This window comes from Pecten maximus, chromosome 18 (assembly GCF_902652985.1).
Source record: "Pecten maximus chromosome 18, xPecMax1.1, whole genome shotgun sequence".
Taxonomy (NCBI): Eukaryota; Metazoa; Mollusca; class Bivalvia; order Pectinida; family Pectinidae; genus Pecten; species Pecten maximus.
This window is the reverse complement of record NC_047032.1, coordinates 1,294,103-1,315,837: the sequence shown is the minus strand read 5'-3', so window position 1 is coordinate 1,315,837 and position 21,735 is coordinate 1,294,103. Positions and strand designations below refer to the sequence as shown.

General features: G+C 34.9%; 1 protein-coding gene across 1 annotated transcript; it reads right to left on the bottom strand.

Annotated features, from left to right (window-relative positions):
* LOC117316730 (neo-calmodulin-like) lies at positions 1-19,312 on the bottom strand. The gene is made up of 7 exons (XM_033871485.1): positions 19,224-19,312; positions 16,410-16,421; positions 2,316-2,346; positions 1,413-1,556; positions 1,003-1,176; positions 619-699; positions 1-181 (listed from the first exon to the last, which is right to left on the bottom strand). Exons 1-7 carry the CDS (start codon positions 19,263-19,265, stop codon positions 150-152), a joined length of 516 nt encoding a protein of 171 aa, XP_033727376.1. The 5' UTR covers positions 19,266-19,312; the 3' UTR covers positions 1-149.
* Between the last annotated feature and the right edge of the window lie 2,423 nt (positions 19,313-21,735).

The following is a 21,735-nucleotide window of genomic DNA, read 5'->3' as shown; positions in this document are numbered from 1 at the left end:
CACTGATATTTACCTTATATCACCCGGGTCTCACACACAATCATTACTAATATATAATTTACATACTGCCCAATGTCATACATCATAATACCACTCAGTTATTATATACTGATTGAATATGTAAATAGTTTAACAGCGATCTCTGCCCATTACAGGTTCGGCGCCATATGCTTTATGAATTCTGAAAAAGTAAAAATAGATAAAATAAATAAATGAATGAATAAATAAAATCAAAATGCAACTGTGTAGTTGAAATAGTAAAATGACGTCATGTATCAGTAGATACGCAGACATGTTCCATTTCATGGTTAATCGTCAGTATCTAAACACTCACAGTAACGCATCAATGAACGGTTGCTTTCATGCACGATAAAATCAGCTCCGACTTGAGTTGTTATTTTACAGTAACCTTGACCTTAGGTCTTTGACCCGAAACAATCCCAAGCAGTCTCTATAATGAAGTAATGTGTGAGGTTTGAGCTAAATCGAACTTTAGTTATTGTCCCGAAACCAACTTTCTATTTAATGTTACATGACCTTGAACTTCGACCTTTTGACCCAATTATTACCATTGTAACTAGTGAAAAACAGTAACGTGTCTGTCGAGACTTTACGTACCAGAATAACTAATCCGGCCATCTTTGTTTGTGTCCGACTCTTTGATTATTTCCTGTATTTCCTCTTCCGTTTTCTTTTCTCCTGAAAGTCAACCAGATATGTCGTTAAAAATCGTAATAAAAAATATGGATGGCATGTTATTGTATCATAAAACATAAATATATGCAAAGTACTGCCTTTTACTTTCATCAAAATGTCCATATTAGTATGACAATAATTAACAAAATAAGGCATACTATTTTCAGACACCGAAACTACCCAGAAAAACCGACGAGACGGAAAAACAAACCCAAATTGTATATGTTCAAGGGAGATAACTAATAGTTTAAATCAAAATGATGTTTTTTGATTAAAATATATCAACCGATTCCTTCATGATCTCACCGAAGCGTGACATGAAGTCAGTGAGCTCATCCTTGGTAATATAGCCGTCGCCATCAGCGTCGAGAACTTGGAAGGCTGCCAACATGTCTTGGTCCGTTTCGTCTGGGAGAGACTTCAAAAAACCACTGTTAGTGATGAAGGCCTCAAATTCATCATACTCAACCGTTCCGTTTTCTGAAACGCCAAATTCCTCATTTATTGACATCTTTATACATAAACATATTGGTGCAGCCTAGCTGGCATGTAAGCAATGACTTTTAAAATACTTACTCAAGCAATTTGTACATTGTAAGCTAGTAAATGTTATAAGATAATGTTCTAATTCTGGTAAGTTAATTCCTGACATTATACGTTTGCTGATTGTGACAAGTGCTGGGTGAACTTTTGACACTCAATAAAATTAGTTTTACCATCGGCATCCAGCCTCTTTATGACGTCATCAATCACACCCTTGTTGGTCGACATTCCAAGATTGTCGAGTACATTTTCTATCTCGGCTGTGGACAGTTTCCCATCTTGGTCTGAATCGAACAGTTCGAAGGTTTCCCTGATCTCTATAACGACATACATTATATATATATTGTATATCTATATGAATATAATGTCTATAATACCTAAGGTATTAACACATGTACACCCAGTAATTGTTATTGTACAGAAACAGACAGATTTGGCGTTCCAATGTCTTCTCTACTTTATAAGATCAGGCAGATTATCCAATCACCAAAACACATCTGCAACACACATTTTTCTTTCATACCATTAAGGGACATTCCTTCGTTTGAATAAAGTTTAGATCGTCAAAATTAAACTTATTGAAAAACACTTATTTTTCCAAGTAGTAAAAGTTATAATCTTTACATTAATAAGGCAGTTTTACTCTCAAGATAAACCAAAGTCCTTCGAGAATTAAGTCCTGAAAATTCCTAACTCGACCCGAAGTATCACTAATTACCGCAAAGACATACGGTATTTGTATACGATACGTCTTTTCTCTGTACATTTTGGCGTTATTTTAATGACCTGTAGGCACAGATACCCATATAATCATCGTTCGGATATAGATTTCATCAATAGAAATTGTGCATGTTTCTGATGTCTTAACGAAGGAAGGAATGCTCATTTAAAGCATTAAGAATCCAATTTGTTTTCCGATAATTTGACTTTACCACTCTTAAAATAATTTTGTTTTATTTTCCAAGGATTTGGTACTGCGTACAAAGGGAGGTGAGCGGGACACACTACCTTAAGTCTATCCTGGTAGTTTTGTATTTACCTTTGTACATATTCACATTATTTAATTGTAAACTTACCTTTCCGTATTTCATCCGTTATGTTTCCAGACTGAAACACAAACAAAGAGGAGTGAGTTGTAAAGTGAGATATAAAGAGTTGGTATTGCGCTCAATATTCTACAGTTTGTGTAGATTTATTTTTCTAAAACATGGGACCCCCCGCACTATGCAGCCCCCCCCCCCCCAAAAAAACCCCCCCAAACCCCCCCACCCCCAAAAAAAACAAAAAAAAAAAAAAAAAAATCAAAAAAAAAAAAAAGAAAAACCCAGCCTCCCCCCCCCAAAGTCCCCCCACTCCTCACCCCCCGCGGCCCCCCTGCAAAATGCAGCCCCCCCCCCCCCCCCCCCCCCCCCCCCAAAAAGTGATTATTAGATTAAGATAAGTTGATATAACTTGTTTCGCAATTAAACTACACTGAAGTTAACAATTCAGATAATATCACTTTCTGGAAAAGAGAACCGGAGATGTGACAAAAAGGAGCATCTCATTATACTGACCAGAATTAACACAGATATAACACAAGGTTTTATATCTCCGAATGACGTCATGATATAACAACAACAACAACAACAACAACAACAACAACAACAACAACAACAGCAGCAGCAGCAACAACAACAACAACAACAACAACAACAACAACAACAACAACAACATCAACAACATAGTTGTCATCGACCTGCATCGCCGAGACCCTGTCCTGTAAATATTTTTGTTTCTTTCGACAGAAAAGACCATTAAAGCCAACAATGGTTTACTTAGCACACCTACATATGTACGTGTATAGGATAAACAATGTTATAGCAAGGAGTAAAATAACTGGAATCAAAACCTTTAGACGAAAAATGTAAAAGTCAAAGAAACTGTCCGTGATGTCCGCGAGGTGGGATGCGTTGAAATATACTCGCCTACAATAATATGCAGCGAATCATATGTAAGGACAATTATTTTCACTATAATATCTCAATATAGGTAAAGACATTTTAATCTTATAAGTATTCGTTTTTTTATTGGCATGTTATTTCCAAGATTCATAAAGCAAGTTATTTATAGAACATTTAAATATTAATAACATCTTAATACAATGTGCATTCCATTTTATATTTGTCTTCAGGCAAAATGTATGTTAAATCAGCCCGTTTGGTATACAAATTAGTCATTATATACATAATTATACAACCGAAAACAATATCAAAAATACAAGAAACTTTAGAAGAAATTTGAAAACTCATACCTCATCAAAACAACAGTAATCAACCATAAAGATGGAAGTCATCGTCCGTACCTTGTATCCTCAATATTAGTCCGACTCTACTTATTAGTTTTTACTTTGTTTCCTGCCAGACTTTGAGTTATATATAGTCGCCCTCACACTAACCTCGTACACAATCTACTTAGTTTAATAACCCCGTGACGTCACCGGTTAATCTCTTACTTCCACAGCAATATAAGTTAATGTACAAATGACCAGTTAAATGACCGATAAATCAGTGACGCGTGTCCATTGTTACACATTACCATATATGGTATAAATGAGTTATGTTAAAACATTTCTCATAATTCCTAAAGATTTCTTTATACATGTGGTTTGGTTTGGTTTGGTTTATTTTGTTTAACGTCCTATTAACAGCTAAGGTCATTTAAGGACGGCCTCCCGTGCGTGCGACATGTATGCGTGTGGTGAGTGCGTATGTGTGTTTTGGGAGGCTGCGGTATGTTCGTGTTAAGTCTCCTTGTGATAGGCCGGAACTTTTGCCGATTTATAGTGCTACCTCACTGAAGCATACTGCCGAAGACACCCAGCAGCACACCCCACCCGGTCACATTATACTGACAACGGGCGAACCAGTCGTCCCACTCATACATGTGGTGACGGGGGACATCGTGACGAGTTACCACATGTGGTGACAGGAAACATCGTGACGAGTTACCACATGTGGTAACGGGGGACATCGTGACGAGTTACCACATGTGGTGACGGGAAACATATCGTGACGAGTTACCACGTGTGGTAACGGGGAAATCGTGACGAGTTACCACATGTGGTGACGGGGTCACCGTGACCAGTAACCACGTGTGGTGACGGGATACATCGTGACCAGTAACCACGTATGGTGACGGGGATATCGTGACAAGTTACCCCATGTGACGGGAGACATCGTGACGAGTTACCACGTGTGGTGACGGGAAACATATCGTGGCGAGTTACCACGAGTGGTGACGGGGACATCTTGACGAGTAACAACATGTGGTGACGGGAAACATATCGTGGCGAGTTACCACGTGTGGTGACAGGGACATCGTGACGAGTTACCACATGTGGTGACGGGAAACATATCGTGACGAGTTACCACATGTGGTGACGGGAGACATAGCATGACGAGTTACCACGTGTGGTGACGAGAAACATCGTGACGAGCTACCACATATGGTGACGGGAGACATTATGTCTGCAATTGAAACCTACAGGTAAGGTTTGACACGTTGGATTGACAAGTTGTACATCGCGATCGATCTTGGAAATATTGGCAGGTCTTACCGACCCATCAGAAATGTTTCACAAACAAATCACCTTGTGACCTTCAAAACAAGTATGAACTTTCAGGTCTGCCGGCCACTATTTCTACAGGAAGCACACACCATGTCAAAAGGCTACATTATACAGACACCGAATCAGATCTGTTATTTTCGTTGGTAGCTTATAATTCATTTGTACATAATATTTAGTTGGTTTGTAATAGCCGTGCGAGATCGGGATATTAGTGTTGACATTTCTGATGTGTCATTGATTTCCGGTGAACCATGTTTTAGCAACCACCTGTCTTAAGCGGTCAATTGCTGTCGGTCCCTTTGGGTGGCCTCTTTATCCAGGTTTAACTGTATATATCAACAACACATGTATATTATAAAGTTCCACATTACCTGATAAAAGTTACATCATATCTAAAATTGTCTGATCATCTTTCATTAATGCATCATTAGTTTTAAGGAACTCAGATCTCAAAACCAAATCGCCCGGACCTCTCTGCACTTGCTACATAGACCTTACCAAAAAGGAGTCTTAATTATGATACACGTCCTTGGTATGTAAATTGCGACCCTGGGCCCAGTTGTTTAAAGAGTGATTAGGCTAATCACAGTTTAACAACAATTTAAAAATCATGATAAAATAATTCCTGGTAAAACTAACTTGACAAAATTTTATGAAACTAAAACACTTGGCAGTCTCCTGTTTGCCTGTTATAAGGAACGCACTCACTCACACCGATTTTCCAGTGAAGGCGAACTAAACTGGACATCTTTTGAAAAACTGGGCCCAGGTCTCTACATCATTGGGTAGATGATGCATCATATTGAAATTTTCGTCCTGTTAACCATTTCCCCAAAATCATTCATCATTTATTGCGATCCTAAACTATACCCCAGAGTTGGGACACACACAATGGCCGACGTTTTCAGTTTAATCTTTGCGTCGTGTTCCTTAAATCTACAGAGACTCTGACCTAATGATCAGGATTGGGTTTTCGTGACGTCAATGCTGTACCACGTATGACATAATCTGTCTTACAGATCATCTCGCTAAGCTGAGGATTAATATTTTGTACTTAAAACGTTACGTGTGTCATGACAAGCGTTTCTATCAGACTCGTTTTATGTCATTATTTCTGCAGACTCCACTTTCGTGGTTATAAGAATGACTCTTAAACTACGGATATCTCATCCCGCGAAATAGTTCACACGTTTAATACCGCTGACTGTGTTTAAAGAAAGTTGTGATTTTAGTCATGTCCCCTAACCAGCCCAATGAATATGTAAACAAACATGTCTGCTGTACTCTTTGTAATGAATGAATTCGACTCTCGATATGGCATTCCTAATTCTTGGGGGCCGCGGTGGCCGAGTGGTTAAGGTGTCCCGATACTTAACCACTAGCCCTCCACCTCTTGGTTGCGAGTTCGAAACCTACGTGGGGCAGTTGCAAGGTACTGACTGTAGGTTTTTCTCCGGGTACTCCGGCTTTCCTCCACCTCCAAAACCTGGCACGTCCTTAAATGGTTGTTAATAGGACGTTAAACTAAAACAAAAATCCTAATTCTGTAACCATGGTAACTACTTGTAACTTCCCTTGAACTCGACTGAGTCTCCGGGTTCGATGCGCCATTTTTCTTCTCCTGGACAAGGTGTTTGTGAAATACGTCAAACGTAAAGTCACAAACTTAAATGCTAATGTGATTGTATAAATTGAAGATATTAATAGTTTTCCGTTTAATATAACATCTATTTCTCACTAAGAAATCTTTTATTATTTTTTTTAAACGCAAAGAGAACAAAAAAAGGGCTGTCAAACTTTGACGCCGTATTCATATGTCAGCGGTATATCGTTTGGACCGGCGACAGCAGATTTAAAATTCTAGAAAAATACATACACAATCGTATCGTGTACATTATATCTATTTATATTTTGAACTTAGATATGTATATAAAAGATGAGGACACACGCGAAGAAGAAAGACTCATATTATGGCCCGGCCTTAAACTCACGATCTACGGAACAATCACCTGGCCGAAAAAGGATGATAATTTCGGGTACCTGTAAAGTGCGAAACGAAAGCAAAACGAAACGAAACGAAACGAAATCAAACGAAACGAAACGATATGAAATCAAACGAAATGAAAAATGAAAACATTGAAAAAATAGATATATAGACTCTTTTAGACTTTGCAAACGCCTTAGTGTCCAATTCCCATCGGTGTTAAAACAACACACAGGAAAGAATGAATTTAAAGTTTAAAGTTAGCACAAAACGTGTCTATGTTAATATACATACATTAGGATCCATGTCGGTAACATTCATAGCCGATGTATTACTTTGCTCACACCACAGTGTCAAACTGTTCTGTAGTGGCTGATCTCGGCCTGCTCCAACAATGTTAGACGATCACACGGCGAGAAACTTATGACGGGCGCCATGTAACCTCTGACTTCCAAAGACAGACTGCCAAATTCCAAGTTAGGATTTTGATTATATTAAATAGCTAAATAACTTTTGTTTGTATTGTTTGTATGTACGTATGTATGCATGAATGTTTGAAGGTAGGAGCATGTAAGCGAGTACGAAAAGAAATAGAAATCTAGTAATGAAAGTAAGCAATGAAGTATGAAACATGTTGTGTATTGTATAAATTGTGAGAATTGTAAAGAGTCGAGACCACTATAGACTTTGCCTAGTTTTGTTTGGCTGATAGTCATAACCTCTTGGCTCTGAGTGAAAAAAAGGAAAAAAAAAAAAAAAAAAACAGAGAAAAAATGCTAAATTACTTTTATAGTAACAGAATTTATTCATACAGAATAAAAGGTGTATTAAATAAACTTATAAGTCATGATCAGACAGGGTTTTTATCGGGGAGGTATATTGGGGAGAATACACGTCTACTATACGACATTATGAAGTTCGCTGAAGAAAATTATATCCCTTGAATGATTTTGATGGTAGATTTTGAAAAGGCTTTCGACTCTGTGTCTTGGAATTATATCAGAAAAGTTTTGAGATTTTTTGGTTTTGGCAATGACATTTTAAAATGGTTTGATACATTACAAAAAAATGTTACATCAACAATTAATCAAGGGGGGAATCTTTCTCCATTTTTTGAAATAAAAAGATCTTGTCGTCAAGGTGACCATAGCTCCCTATATCTTCATTCTATGAGCTGAAGTCTTAGCAATTCGTTTAAGGAAAATAGTAATATAAAAGGAATTAAAACAGACAATTTTGAAATTCTTACATCCCAGTATGCTGACGATACATTTCTTTCATTAGACGGTTCAGAAGTTCGCAAGACTCTAAATGAATTATTTTTTAAGAACATCTCTGGCTTAAAAATGAATGTAGATAAAACTGAAATAATTTGGATCGGAAGTATGAAATATAGTAATAACACCATGACTCCAGAAGGGGGAAAAGTAAATTTACAAAGCTTGGTATTGAATTCGATGTGAACCTAGAAAACATCCCTGAACTGAATTTTGATAAAAAAAATAGTCAAATTAAAAAGTTTAATCAAAACAAGAAAAAAGAAAGAAAACTAACTCCTATTGGCAAGATTCACATCATCAAGTCATTAATGATATCCCAATTTAACCACTTATCTATATCTCTTCCTAACCCAAGTGAAAAGGTGATAAAGGAAATAAATTCATTATTATTCGAATCTTTATGGGATAATACAATTGACAAAGTTAAAAGAAGCATTGTTGTTCAAGACCATTGTAAAGGAGGTTTGAAAATGATAAATTTATATGCATTTATAAACTCTCTTAAATTGGGGTGGGTCAGAAGACTGTATAACACTGAAGGGAAATGGAAATATATCTTAAAAGAGAATTTTGATGTGGATGTTCTATTAAATATTGGTGGGGAATATATATCTCACTATAATAAATTATGTACTTATAAGTTTTGGAAGGACGTTTTTCATGCCTGGTATAAATTGATTAACTCTAAGGAAATTAAAGAACTCCAACAAAATTCATTTTTGACTAAGTGCATTTAGCATAATAAGGACATAACTGTTGCTGGTAAACCTGTGTTCTATAAATCATGGTATAAATCAGGAATACATACAATAGCAGAACTTCTAAAGATTTCAGAGGACATTACATTCTATTCATTTGAAGAACTTTCACAAAGACATCAATTACATAAATTTTTCTTCATGTCCAAGGATTAATATCTGCAGTTCGGATAAGTCTGCCAGATCCTCTACCCCAAAATATCCAACAGTTATTCACCCTTTGCTACCTCCTAATATACAGTGTTTTCTCTCAAGTATCAGTGATTCAAAACTATTTTATGATATTTTCAATAACGCAGGCACTGTTGCTACTGGCAAATCAAAATGGAATTAACAGCTCTTATTTGATGAAGGAGAATGGAGTAAAATATACAATATTCTAGGTAGAGTAACAAAAATACTAAACTTCAATGGCTTCAATATCGTATATCTCATTACGTTCTTACCACCAATTCTAATTTGTTTAAATATGGTATAGTAAATAGCCCTATGTGCACTTTCTGTAACTCTGAAAGAGAAACAATAATTCACTTGATGTGGGAATGACAGGAAATGCAAAATCTATTACAAAAGTTTGAATCACTGGTAGATGCACTCCATATTCCTTTTTCAATAAATAAACAGTCTTTTCTTTTTGGACTCACAACCAATAGTATTAATGCAACAGTTGATAATGTACATGTAGTAATTCTTATTATCAAACAAAATTTACAGAACGAGGTGTCTTAATAAATCCTTAAATGTCAACGCATTGGCAAACAACATAAAAAAGATTACTACGGTCGAAACGCTTTTTTCAGAGCAAAATTCACGAATACTTGGTGTAAATGGAAAAACTTTATTCGTCTTGATATTTGATAGCCAAATTAATTTCAGACAGTTTACAAACACTATTATATTCTTTTTGTAACTAAAGCTATGCCATTATCACTGTTGCTCCCCACATCTCTAACCTAAAGGAAACTTTTTTAATTTCTATCTCTCAACAGAAATAAATAATTTACGATATGTATTCAAATTAACCGCAACTATTCTCCTTGTTTCTATCACTTTTTACTTTCTCTCTCTTCTCCACCCCCCCCCCCCCCCCCCTTCTTCCCTTCTCTTAAATATGTTATGTTTCAGTGTGAGAGTGGATATACTAGTATGTATGCATGGGTGTATGGGTGTAAATGAAACAATAAATGAATATGAAAATTGATATAATGAATAAGTTTTAAAATGTTGTATGTGAGGACATACGTGTGGTTGTAGGAACATATATATATGTTCTCTGAGTGAATGCGAATGCAATTGTAAAAATATGAACATTAATGTAATACTGTATCTTTGTGTTATGTGTATGTGATTATACATGTACATGTATTATACACCATGTTTTCAAAATAAAAAATGAATTATAGAAAACAATTACCTTTGTATATTAAACGGTGTCATATTCTTACCTCTTTTTTTGTGTGAAACCATCATCAAATCCACAAAAATAACGCTCAAGGACACACAATCACGATTATTTATATTTCCAGGCTTCATTCCGGTAACATCTCGGCATGGCGTGTTAATTTTGTTACATGGCGTGTTAATTTTGTCACATGGCGTGTTAATTTTGTCACATGGCGTGTTAATTATGTTACATGGCGTGTTAATTTTGTCACATGGCGTGTTAATTTTGTCACATGGCGTGTTAATTATGTTACATGGCGTGTTAATTTTGTCCCATGGCGTGTTAATTTTGTCACATTGCGTGTTCATTTTGTTACATGGCGTGTTAATTTTTTCCCATGGCGTGTTAATTTTGTCACATTGCGTGTTCATTTTGTCACATTGCGTGTTCATTTTGTTACATGGCGTGTTCATTTTGTTACATGGCGTGTTCATTTTGTTACATGGCGTGTTCATTTTGTCACATGGCGTGTTCATTTTGTCACATGGCGTGTTCATTTTGTTACATGGCGTGTTCATTTTGTCACCTTGCGTGTTCATTTTGTCACATTGCGTGTTCATTTTGTTACATGGCGTGTTCATTTTGTCACATGGCGTGTTCATTTTGTCACATGGCGTGTTCATTTTGTTACATGGCGTGTTCATTTTGTCACATGGCGTGTTCATTTTGTTACATGGCGTGTTAATTTTGTCACATTGCGTGTTAATTTTGTCACATTGCGTGTTCATTTTGTTACATGGCGTGTTCATTTTGTCACATGGCGTGTTCATTTTGTTACATGGCGTGTTAATTTTGTCACATGGCGTGTTAATTTTGTCACATGGCGTGTTCATTTTGTTACATGGCGTGTTAATTTTGTCACATTGCGTGTTCATTTTGTCACATTGCTTGTTCATTTTGTTACATGGCGTGTTAATTTTGTCCCATGGCGTGTTAATTTTGTCACATTGCGTGTTCATTTTGTTACATGGCGTGTTAATTTTTTCCCATGGCGTGTTAATTTTGTCACATTGCGTGTTCATTTTGTCACATTGCGTGTTCATTTTGTTACATGGCGTGTTCATTTTGTTACATGGCGTGTTAATTTTGTCACATGGCGTGTTAATTTTGTCACATGGCGTGTTAATTATGTTACATGGCGTGTTAATTTTGTCACATGGCGTGTTAATTTTGTCACATGGCGTGTTAATTATGTTACATGGCGTGTTAATTTTGTCCCATGGCGTGTTAATTTTGTCACATTGCGTGTTCATTTTGTTACATGGCGTGTTAATTTTTTCCCATGGCGTGTTAATTTTGTCACATTGCGTGATCATTTTGTCACATTGCGTGTTCATTTTGTTACATGGCGTGTTCATTTTGTTACATGGCGTGTTCATTTTGTTACATGGCGTGTTCATTTTGTCACATGGCGTGTTCATTTTGTCACATGGCGTGTTCATTTTGTTACATGGCGTGTTCATTTTGTCACCTTGCGTGTTCATTTTGTCACATTGCGTGTTCATTTTGTTACATGGCGTGTTCATTTTGTCACATGGCGTGTTCATTTTGTCACATGGCGTGTTCATTTTGTTACATGGCGTGTTCATTTTGTCACATGGCGTGTTCATTTTGTTACATGGCGTGTTAATTTTGTCACATTGCGTGTTAATTTTGTCACATTGCGTGTTCATTTTGTTACATGGCGTGTTCATTTTGTCACATGGCGTGTTCATTTTGTTACATGGCGTGTTCATTTTGTCACATGGCGTGTTCATTTTGTCACATGGCGTGTTCATTTTGTTACATGGCGTGTTCATTTTGTCACATGGCGTGTTCATTTTGTCACATGGCGTGTTCATTTTGTTACATGGCGTGTTCATTTTGTCACATGGCGTGTTCATTTTGTTACATGGCGTGTTAATTTTGTCACATTGCGTGTTAATTTTGTCACATTGCGTGTTCATTTTGTTACATGGCGTGTTCATTTTGTTACATGGCGTGTTCATTTTGTCACATGGCGTGTTCATTTTGTCACATGGCGTGTTCATTTTGTTACATGGCGTGTTCATTTTGTCACCTTGCGTGTTCATTTTGTCACATTGCGTGTTCATTTTGTCACATGGCGTGTTCATTTTGTTACATGGCGTGTTCATTTTGTCACATGGCGTGTTCATTTTGTTACATGGCGTGTCACATTGCGTGTTCATTTTGTCACATAGCGTGTTCATTTTGTTACATAGCGTGTTAATTTTGTCACATGGCGTGTTAATTTTGTCACATGGCGTGTTCATTTTGTCACCTTGCGTACTGTCACTTTTCGCATGACGCACTGTGGCTCCCATTCGACAGTGCCACGTTGTAGAAATCAGCTTCCATACAATACCAAACTATCTACATATATCTCCACATGTAAGAACTGATTTGTCAACACAGAAACAACATTCTCTTGTGTTTTGGTCTGGGAAGACAAATATCAATACAGATTATATTTGGAGAACCCTTTGTCGTCACTGAAGTGTTTAATCTGGCTTAAAGTACCCACAGTTTGTCTGAAGATTAACCGTTTAACATTTCTGCACTTTGAACACACGGACTGGAACTAAAACCTACCCGACACTGTCGTAAAACATTACCTTAAGAACCTAAAATGTCTTTATCATTTAGAGGTGATATCGACTAGTCCTCTGTGAATAAATAGATGAATAGTAACATGTTATATTTCATGAAAATGATATTACTTCAGAGATCAGAGCAAACGACGTGTTTGATCATTTTATGATACAAAAAATCACATAACATACATTTGTAGTTGCATCAAAATTGAAGTTAACTTGTTGTTGCAGTGTTATTCACAGAATTGATATATTTTTTGTCCATTTATTAATCCTAAACAATGTATACAAAACAAAACGACATTTCATCACCATCGTTAATATAGATAAGATGTTACATAGATTGTAAACAAGAGTATACACAAAAAATGTTGTTTGATTAAAGTCTTGAAACAAACTGTTAAAAACAGTATGGAATAAAGAATCAGAATATATATGGGAAAATGGCCAGATACATCAACTGAGAATTTAACCGGAAGTTGATGAACAACAGTAATTTGAGGTACGGTTACGGTGAAATGGCGTATCCCTTCCAGCCAAACAGTTAAACACAAACAAATAACTAAACAAAAACAGACACTGATGATGGACGAATTACAACACTGAAATATATTCATTATCAGACGACACATCTTATAGTGTAAGGACGATGGCAAAGATAGAGAGAACAAAAAAACATGTCATAGAAACCTGGAATAAAGAAATAAGAATATTAAATTAGACACATTATTAAAATGTAACACTCAGCATAAACCATCTTGAACATAGGCCCGTCTCCAAAATAAGCCCATATAAAAAATCAGCTTTAAATCACGAATTAACTCGATGTTAGGACACCGGCAATCGCTCTTCGAGGATTGATTTCATATCAGGGGTAAATATTGTCAGGAAAATATTGTCGATATGTTGTTATTATCACGTCTTTTGACAAAACAATATTAACAACATTAGAACTGTTTTGTAATGAATTAACAAAAACACTTTACCTGATTTATAAAACACTTAATCTGATTTATAAAACATTTAACCTGGTTCATAAAACACTTAACCAGATTTATAAAACACTTTACCTGGTTTATAAAACACTTAACCAGATTTATAAAACACTTTACCTGATTTATAAAACACATAACCAGATTTATAAAACACTTTACCTGATTTATAAAACATTTTACCTGATTTATAAAACACTTAGCCTGATTTATAAAACACTTAACCTGATTTATAAAACATTTAACCTGGTTTATAAAACACTTAACCAGATTTATAAAACACTTTACCTGATTTATAAAACACTTAATCTGATTTATAAAACACTTTAAATGATTTATAAAACACTTAGCCTGATTTATAAAAAAACTGAAACTGATTTATAAAACACTTTACCTACTTTATAAAACACTTTACTTGATTCATAAAACACTTAACCTGGTTTATAAAACACTTTACCTGATTTATAAAACACTTTACCTGCTTTATATAACACTTTACCTGATTTATAAAACACTTAATCTGATTTATAAAACACTTTACCTGATTTATAAAACACTTTACCTGATTTATAAAACACTTAGCCTGATTTATAAAACAATTAACCTGATTTATAAAACACTTTACCTGATTTATAAAACACTTAGCCTGATTTATAAAACAATTAACCTGATTTTTAAAACACTTTTCCTGGTCTATAAAACAATCAACCTGATTTATAAAACACTTTACCTGATTTATAAAACACTTAGCCTGATTTATAAAACAATTAACCTGATTTATAAAACAATTAACCTGATTTATAAAACACTTAGCCTGATTTATAAAACAATTAACCTGATTTATAAAACACTTAGCCTGATTTATAAAACACTTTACCTGATTTATAAAACACTTTACCTGATTTATAAAACACTTAACCTGATTTATAAAACACTTAGCCTGATTTATAAAACACTTAGCCTGATTTATAAAACACTTAGCCTGATTTATAAAACACTTAGCCTGATTTATAAAACACTTAGCCTGATTTATAAAAAAAAACTTCAACTGATTTATAAAACACTTTACCTACTTTATAAAACACTTTACCTGATTTATTAAACACTTAACCTGGTTTATAAAACACTTTACCTGATTTATAAAACACTTAATCTGATTTATAAAACACTTTACCTGATTTATAAAACACTTTACCTGATTTATAAAACACTTAGCCTGATTTATAAAACACTTAACCTGATTTATAAAACACTTAGCCTGATTTATAAAAAAAAACTTCAACTGATTTATAAAACACTTTACCTACTTTATAAAACACTTTACCTGATTTATTAAACACTTAACCTGGTTTATAAAACACTTTACCTGATTTATAAAACACTTAATCTGATTTATAAAACACTTTACCTGATTTATAAAACACTTTACCTGATTGATAAAAAACTTAAACTGATTTATAAAACACTTAGCCTGATTTATAAAACACTTTTCCTGGTTTATAAAACACTTTTCCTGGTTTATAAAACACTTTACCTGATTTATTAAACAATTAATCTGATTTTTGAATTTTCTTTTTACTGATTTATAAAACACTTAGCCTGATTTATAAAACACTTAGCCTGATTTATAAAATACTTTACCTGGTTTATAAAACAATTAACCTGATTTATAAAACACTTACTCTGATTTATAAAACACTTTACCTGATTTATAAAACACTTTACCTGATTTATAAAACACTTAACCTGATTTATAAAACACTTTACCTGATTTATAAAACACTTAACCAGATTTATAAAACAATTAACCTGATTTATAAAACACTTAATCTGATTTATAAAACACTTTTCCTGATTTATAAAACACTTTACCTGATTTATAAAATACTTTACCATATTTATAAAACACTTAATCTGATTTATAAAACACTTTACCTGATTGATAAAACACTTAGCCTGATTTATAAAAAAACTGAAACTGATTTATAAAACACTATACCTACTTCATAAAACACTTTACCTGATTTATAAAACACTTTACCTGATTTATAAAACACTTTACATGATTTATAAAACATTTTACCTGATTTATAAAACACTTTACCTAATTCATAAAACACTTTACCAGATTTATAAAACACTTATCCTGATTTATAAAACAATTAACCTGATTCATAAAACACTTAATCTGATTTATAAAACACCTATTCTGATTTATAAAACACTTTACCTAATTTATAAAACACTTAACCAGATTCATAAAACAATTAACCTGATTCATAAAACACTTAATCTGATTTATAAAACACTTTACCTGATTTATAAAACACTTTACCTGATTTTAGGAACTTTAAACATTCAACGAGTCTCCGTCATAGGTTATTCATGATTATTATGAAAATTGGAGAAAAAAAAGAAAACAAAAGCATACTTTCATTATGAGAAATTTGTGTTAAAAAGACCAGTCCTGCAGAGAAATCAACAAGAAATCAGATTTTAACACCGTACCTGTTCTTCAAGCTGAAATGGTAAAAACAGTCGATTTTAAAACATTTGTGATTATGATTTTACCGTCTGTCCGTCAACATCTACTTAAACAAATTTTTTTTTATCAAAGCCAAATCGTTCGAAAAATCCCGTCAAGTTACACTTCATTGCTTTGACCTTTTGTTTAGTTTGTTCTTATATATGTTGTAATGCTACACATGGAAAGAAATATATAAACCTACATCTAAATATCTATATCGTTGACGAAAAAAGAAATATATAAACCTACATCTAAATATCTATATCGTTGACGAAAAAAGAAATAACTACCGATCCGTATATAGCTATACCTCCCTCGGACTTCGTGTACCAGGTTCGGTGCTCCGTACGGCTATAGGACGTCGGCTATTGCCAAGAGTCAAACAGGACATTTCTGAGCAGGTCAGGTCTATTTAATTAAGATGTGATTTAAACGTATGTAGCGTTGTTATCCTCAGTTTTTCTCTGGTATTCAGAATTTGTTGATTTTTGTGGAAACGCGAATATAGTGAAAATAAAAGTCTCGCGAAATATAACATCTATACAGTATGATATTTGACCAAATATTTCTGAGTTGTATATTGTCATTAAAAACAAAATGAAAAATATGATGGGTCTTCTCCAATTATAGAAAGCAAGTAGACATAGACCTGCGAGGTCATTGGCCTCTTGTTTATCCTTCCTCTTTCACTGTTTATGCAGTTAGGACATTCGCCTGAGGTCTGACTACATAGGTCTGTGTACAGTAAAACCTAACCGGAAGTAGAACTAACATCGGGACACGATAAGACGGACTGAGGGCTACAGATTAACGCTATCAACTTCATACAATTGCTATCTATTGGAGAGAAATAAATTGAAAATTGAGTTTGAAATGAGATAAAATACATATGACTAATATGTACCATGTAAACAAATGAAACACCGAGTCTGTTATACCAAGATACTAAGCCATCGTCCATGGCAAACAGTCAGAAAGAAATTAAACCAATGTGAAGCTGGGTAGCAAGGCGGCAGAGTTCGGATAAGGATTGTTCATTTGCTTAAGTTTTAAAATTTATCAGAATAACACACGACACATCGACGCACAGTAACCTTTCATACACACTTCACTTTCTCACTTAAAATCTAATTAAAATCAAACGTAATTACTGAAGATATCGATGGTACAACATAATTACGTTTTATTTCTCTCAGGTGTCATTCGGACACACTCGGCTACATTCATTCCTACACACGGTCGACGCCACCTGCTAATCCATTTACGCCTAAAGTACAATATATTATAAATATACGGTCTTAGGCTGACAACAAGCTTCTTCTTTCTGAAACTAAACCGACATTTACCAAATGTATTTTAGCCAATTAAAACACGCTTGTGTTTCTTACGTTATACTGTATAAAATACATGTCCCTTAAATCTTTATACACATTGTGTTTTATCAAGCTGCCCTTCTTCATAAGAGTTTCGCGATTACATGTGGTTAAACATGGTATATATATGGATTTACAAGCCAAATATGTCCCTGGATTTTTTTGTCTGCATATCCTCCGCTAGATTTGTCATATCTGATTTCCCGCAGAGCTTTGAAACAGTTCCATTTATTGTTTTATTTCAGCACGATTTCTCCAGCATGAGCTATAATTTGACTAGACAGACGGAACGGTTTCTAAGTTTTAACATTATAAAGGAAGTGATTATAGCTGTAGTAATCCAGCATCTCTTTTATTATTTCTCTTAATTTATTTCTATTTTCTCTCCCTCTCACTGTCGACCCTTTCCATTCACTCCAGTATATATACTACATTTATATTGATATTCTGTATATGGTGTAGGAGGAATGCTAAATCCTCACACAAAGTCGGTTACTCGATACAAAGTGGTATTTGTATAAACATTTACCCTTGAGAGCGAATACACCTATTACGTTAGTGCACTGGAGGGGTAGGCTGAATTTGAAACCTTTTAAATCACGGTATTAATTGATGTCTGCTTGAGGCTTCGCTTTTTTGGCAAATGAAAACAAGCGTAATCCTATTACCGTATGGGAATATACATGTATATATATATGTGTAAGAGAAATCATTCATGTAATTTCTGTTGAGTCTATAGCTTTAAATCTACTGAAGTCCGTCGTATTTCACTACCAGACGGAACTACATGAATTCACTCCAGTGTGAGATCGGAACTTAATACCCCCCCCCCCCCCCTCCTCCCCACCTCGTTTCCCTGGGGGAAGTAAATGTCCGACCTCTCGTTTCGCTCTCGGAACTAAATGCCCCCCCCCCCCCCCCCTCATTTCCCTGGGAGTAAATAAATGCCCCCCACCCCCCGTTTCCCCGCGGGTAACTAAATGTCCGACCTCTTGCTGTCCTCTCAGAACACAAGAACTCTCACTCGGTTAACCTCGGCTGATTCCGGTATCCTTCATCAAAGGATGTGGGCACGGAATCTGCAAACATGCAACGAGCGGTGGAACTGTCTACCCTTCCCGTCAACGAGCCGGAACGTTCCAGCGTTTACGATTATTGATGGAATACCCGGTGTCACGTGAGAAATACATCCTCTCCCCCAATGGTGTTGGAAATTATGACATATTCACATTTTTGTCGGAATATTTATATTAATGATGCACGCATTTTAGTCTCATTCATGTAATCATATTTCTGTATAATGTTTACATTGCAGTCATTTAACTAAAAAAAAAACCCGGACCTTTACAATAACACGGAAGAACATAGAACAAAACAAATACAGTATGATGATAGAAAGAATAAAAGAGGAAAAGGACGTACCTGGATGGCTAGAGAGGTCCTACGTTTTCTTGAAGCGTCCATTCTGTCCGTTAGACCAGCAAGGTACGTAATGACGTATAGGGCACAGGTAGGTATATACTACAGGTCAGTACGTATATACAGGTAAAGTATAGCCCTGATTTAAGAGCCCTTGGCGAGAGATAATACCGCTCCATTGTATACAATTTGTTCATTTAAACCCGAAGACTCTTTCACGTTTACAACGACATAAAATAATACAAGTCTATAGCTTTCTGACACCGAGGTCACAAAGACTCAAGGTGACGGAAATGTGATATTATAATGACAGTATATGGCCAAAATAAATGTTTTATACACAAGGTACATGTACATAAAGTAACAGGCAGGTATAGTAAGGACGTACAACTGAGTTTTTTTCAAACTTGGCGAAAATATGGTGAGACAATGTAAATATAAGTATTGAACAGTGGTTTTAATGTTGTTATTGACAAAACAATGGATATTAACGGCGAACTGGACCCAACATGAAGTTGTGTCCTTTCATCAATATTTTAACTTACACATATAGTTCCATTTCTGAAAGCAACTCCAAACCATTTATATGAAATGGGGCTTATTTCAAACATGACCCATGTTCTTATACAGAAAACGTAAGCATGTATTATAGAGAGCGCAGCTCGAACGGGCGAAGCCCGTTCGCGTAGCGAACTTAATGGTAGAGATGTCTCGGAACCCCCCCCCCCCCCCCCCCCCCCCCAATATACTTAAGAGTTCAAAAACTTTCTCAGTAACCGGAAACAGGAAGTCACGACAAGATCCAGTGTTGCGCAAGACTGTATTCAAAGTCACATTCTCGGGAGATAACAAAATATCAACATTTTAAAAATGTTTGACTTCACACTAGTTAGAATTTGTTAATAAAATTTATCTCGAACAATTTCGGTAAATGCGAAATGCAGAAAAGCAGTTAAAAACGAAACAATGATAAGATTGAATGCATGCTGAATAAGAAGATTTTCTCTTTAAATGAAACATTAATAAAATCTTTTCCTGATTCAAATGCAGTCTTATTATTACCAAAAATGATTCAATCTAAGCGATATGATTTTGTTATTCGTGCTAAAACGCTATAGTTCGTTAATTTACTGTATTTCACCAGTAGTTTTACATTATAACCACCAGCATTAAAACTATACCGTTTATCTTTTTTTAAAGATATTTCTTGTTACTCTTATCTCGCGACTTTCCATATATCGATATGATCCGAAGTACATCTGATGCGTCCAAGATTCTTTGATTGGATCTGTCCAGTAGTACTTTCTTTGATTGGATCCGTCCAGTAGTACTTTCTTTGATTGGATCTGTCCAGTAGTACTTTCTTTGATTGGATCTGTCCAGTAGTACTTTCTTTGATTGGATCCGTCCAGTAGTACTTTCTTTGATTGGATCCGTCCAGTAGTACTTTCTTTGATTGGATCCGTCCAGTAGTACTTTCTTTGATTGGATCCGTCCAGTAGTACTTTCTTTGATTGGATCCGTCCAGTAGTACTTTCTTTGATTGGATCTGTCCAGTAGTACTTTCTTTGATTGGATCTGTCCAGTAGTACTTTCTTTGTAGTACGGATTATTCACAGAATATATGATTATTTCAAACACTAAAAGACCATCCTCGTAACTCGTGAAAAAATGTCAAATGATCTTATTCTTTATTCTAAAGGTTTTGATTAAAAGGAATCTGAATATATATCATAGTTATCCCAAGCAACAAATCATGCTAAAACTATGTACGTGATGGTTATGTATCAATGTTATGATATTCATACATTTTCAGTAACATTAATAATTCGTTTGTTTTTATTTTCCCCACATATGCCATATTTACAGATCTAATAAACATTCAAGTATCTACGTTACTAAAACAGTTCATGTGAAAAATAAAAATTATCGCCGTCGCCGTGAATCGAACACATATACCTGATTTTACTGTCGGAGTGGCCCAAGATATTAATGCAACGATACGATATTAATTCTCCATGTTTTATTGTCCATTTGTTCAACTTATTTGAAGCATTAGAATTGTAATTAAACCTATGTAAATCAAAAGAACTAGATAGCGTCAGTGGTTGGGAGTGTGCATATTTATTTCTGAATAATAGTACGATGTAACCACACGACTGAGCTAGCTCACGTAATCAACGGGTGTAAACATATACAAACCGTCGGAGTAGGGAGTTCCGGAAGTTGTGAAATAGCAGATATTGATTTATTGTTTTTTCGATAATTTTTAACATTCTTCTTAATTCAGACTTTTATATTTAATTATACCATAGAGTTAATATTTTGACACGTATTTGACAGTTAAAGGACCAAATACACAAACATTAAATTGTTCTATAAATAGTCTTACAAAGATCAAACATGTTTGGACGTGAAAACATTTCCGCCGGCTGACACCAATCAATATCGTTAGAACTGTGAACGTTAACTTATGTACTACTTTAGTAACGAAATTCGTGCAAATCCATCAATA

Excerpts from the sequence above, each read along its gene's own strand:
- LOC117316730 (XM_033871485.1), bottom strand. The coding sequence starts at position 19,265 with ATGGACGCTTCAAGAAAACGTAGGACCTCTCTAGCCATCCAG. Across the intron at positions 700-1,002 it reads TGACTTCATGTCACGCTTCG|GAGAAAAGAAAACGGAAGAG; the intron begins GTGAGATCATGA and ends GTTGACTTTCAG. Across the intron at positions 182-618 it reads TGGCCGGATTAGTTATTCTG|AATTCATAAAGCATATGGCG; the intron begins GTACGTAAAGTC and ends TTACTTTTTCAG.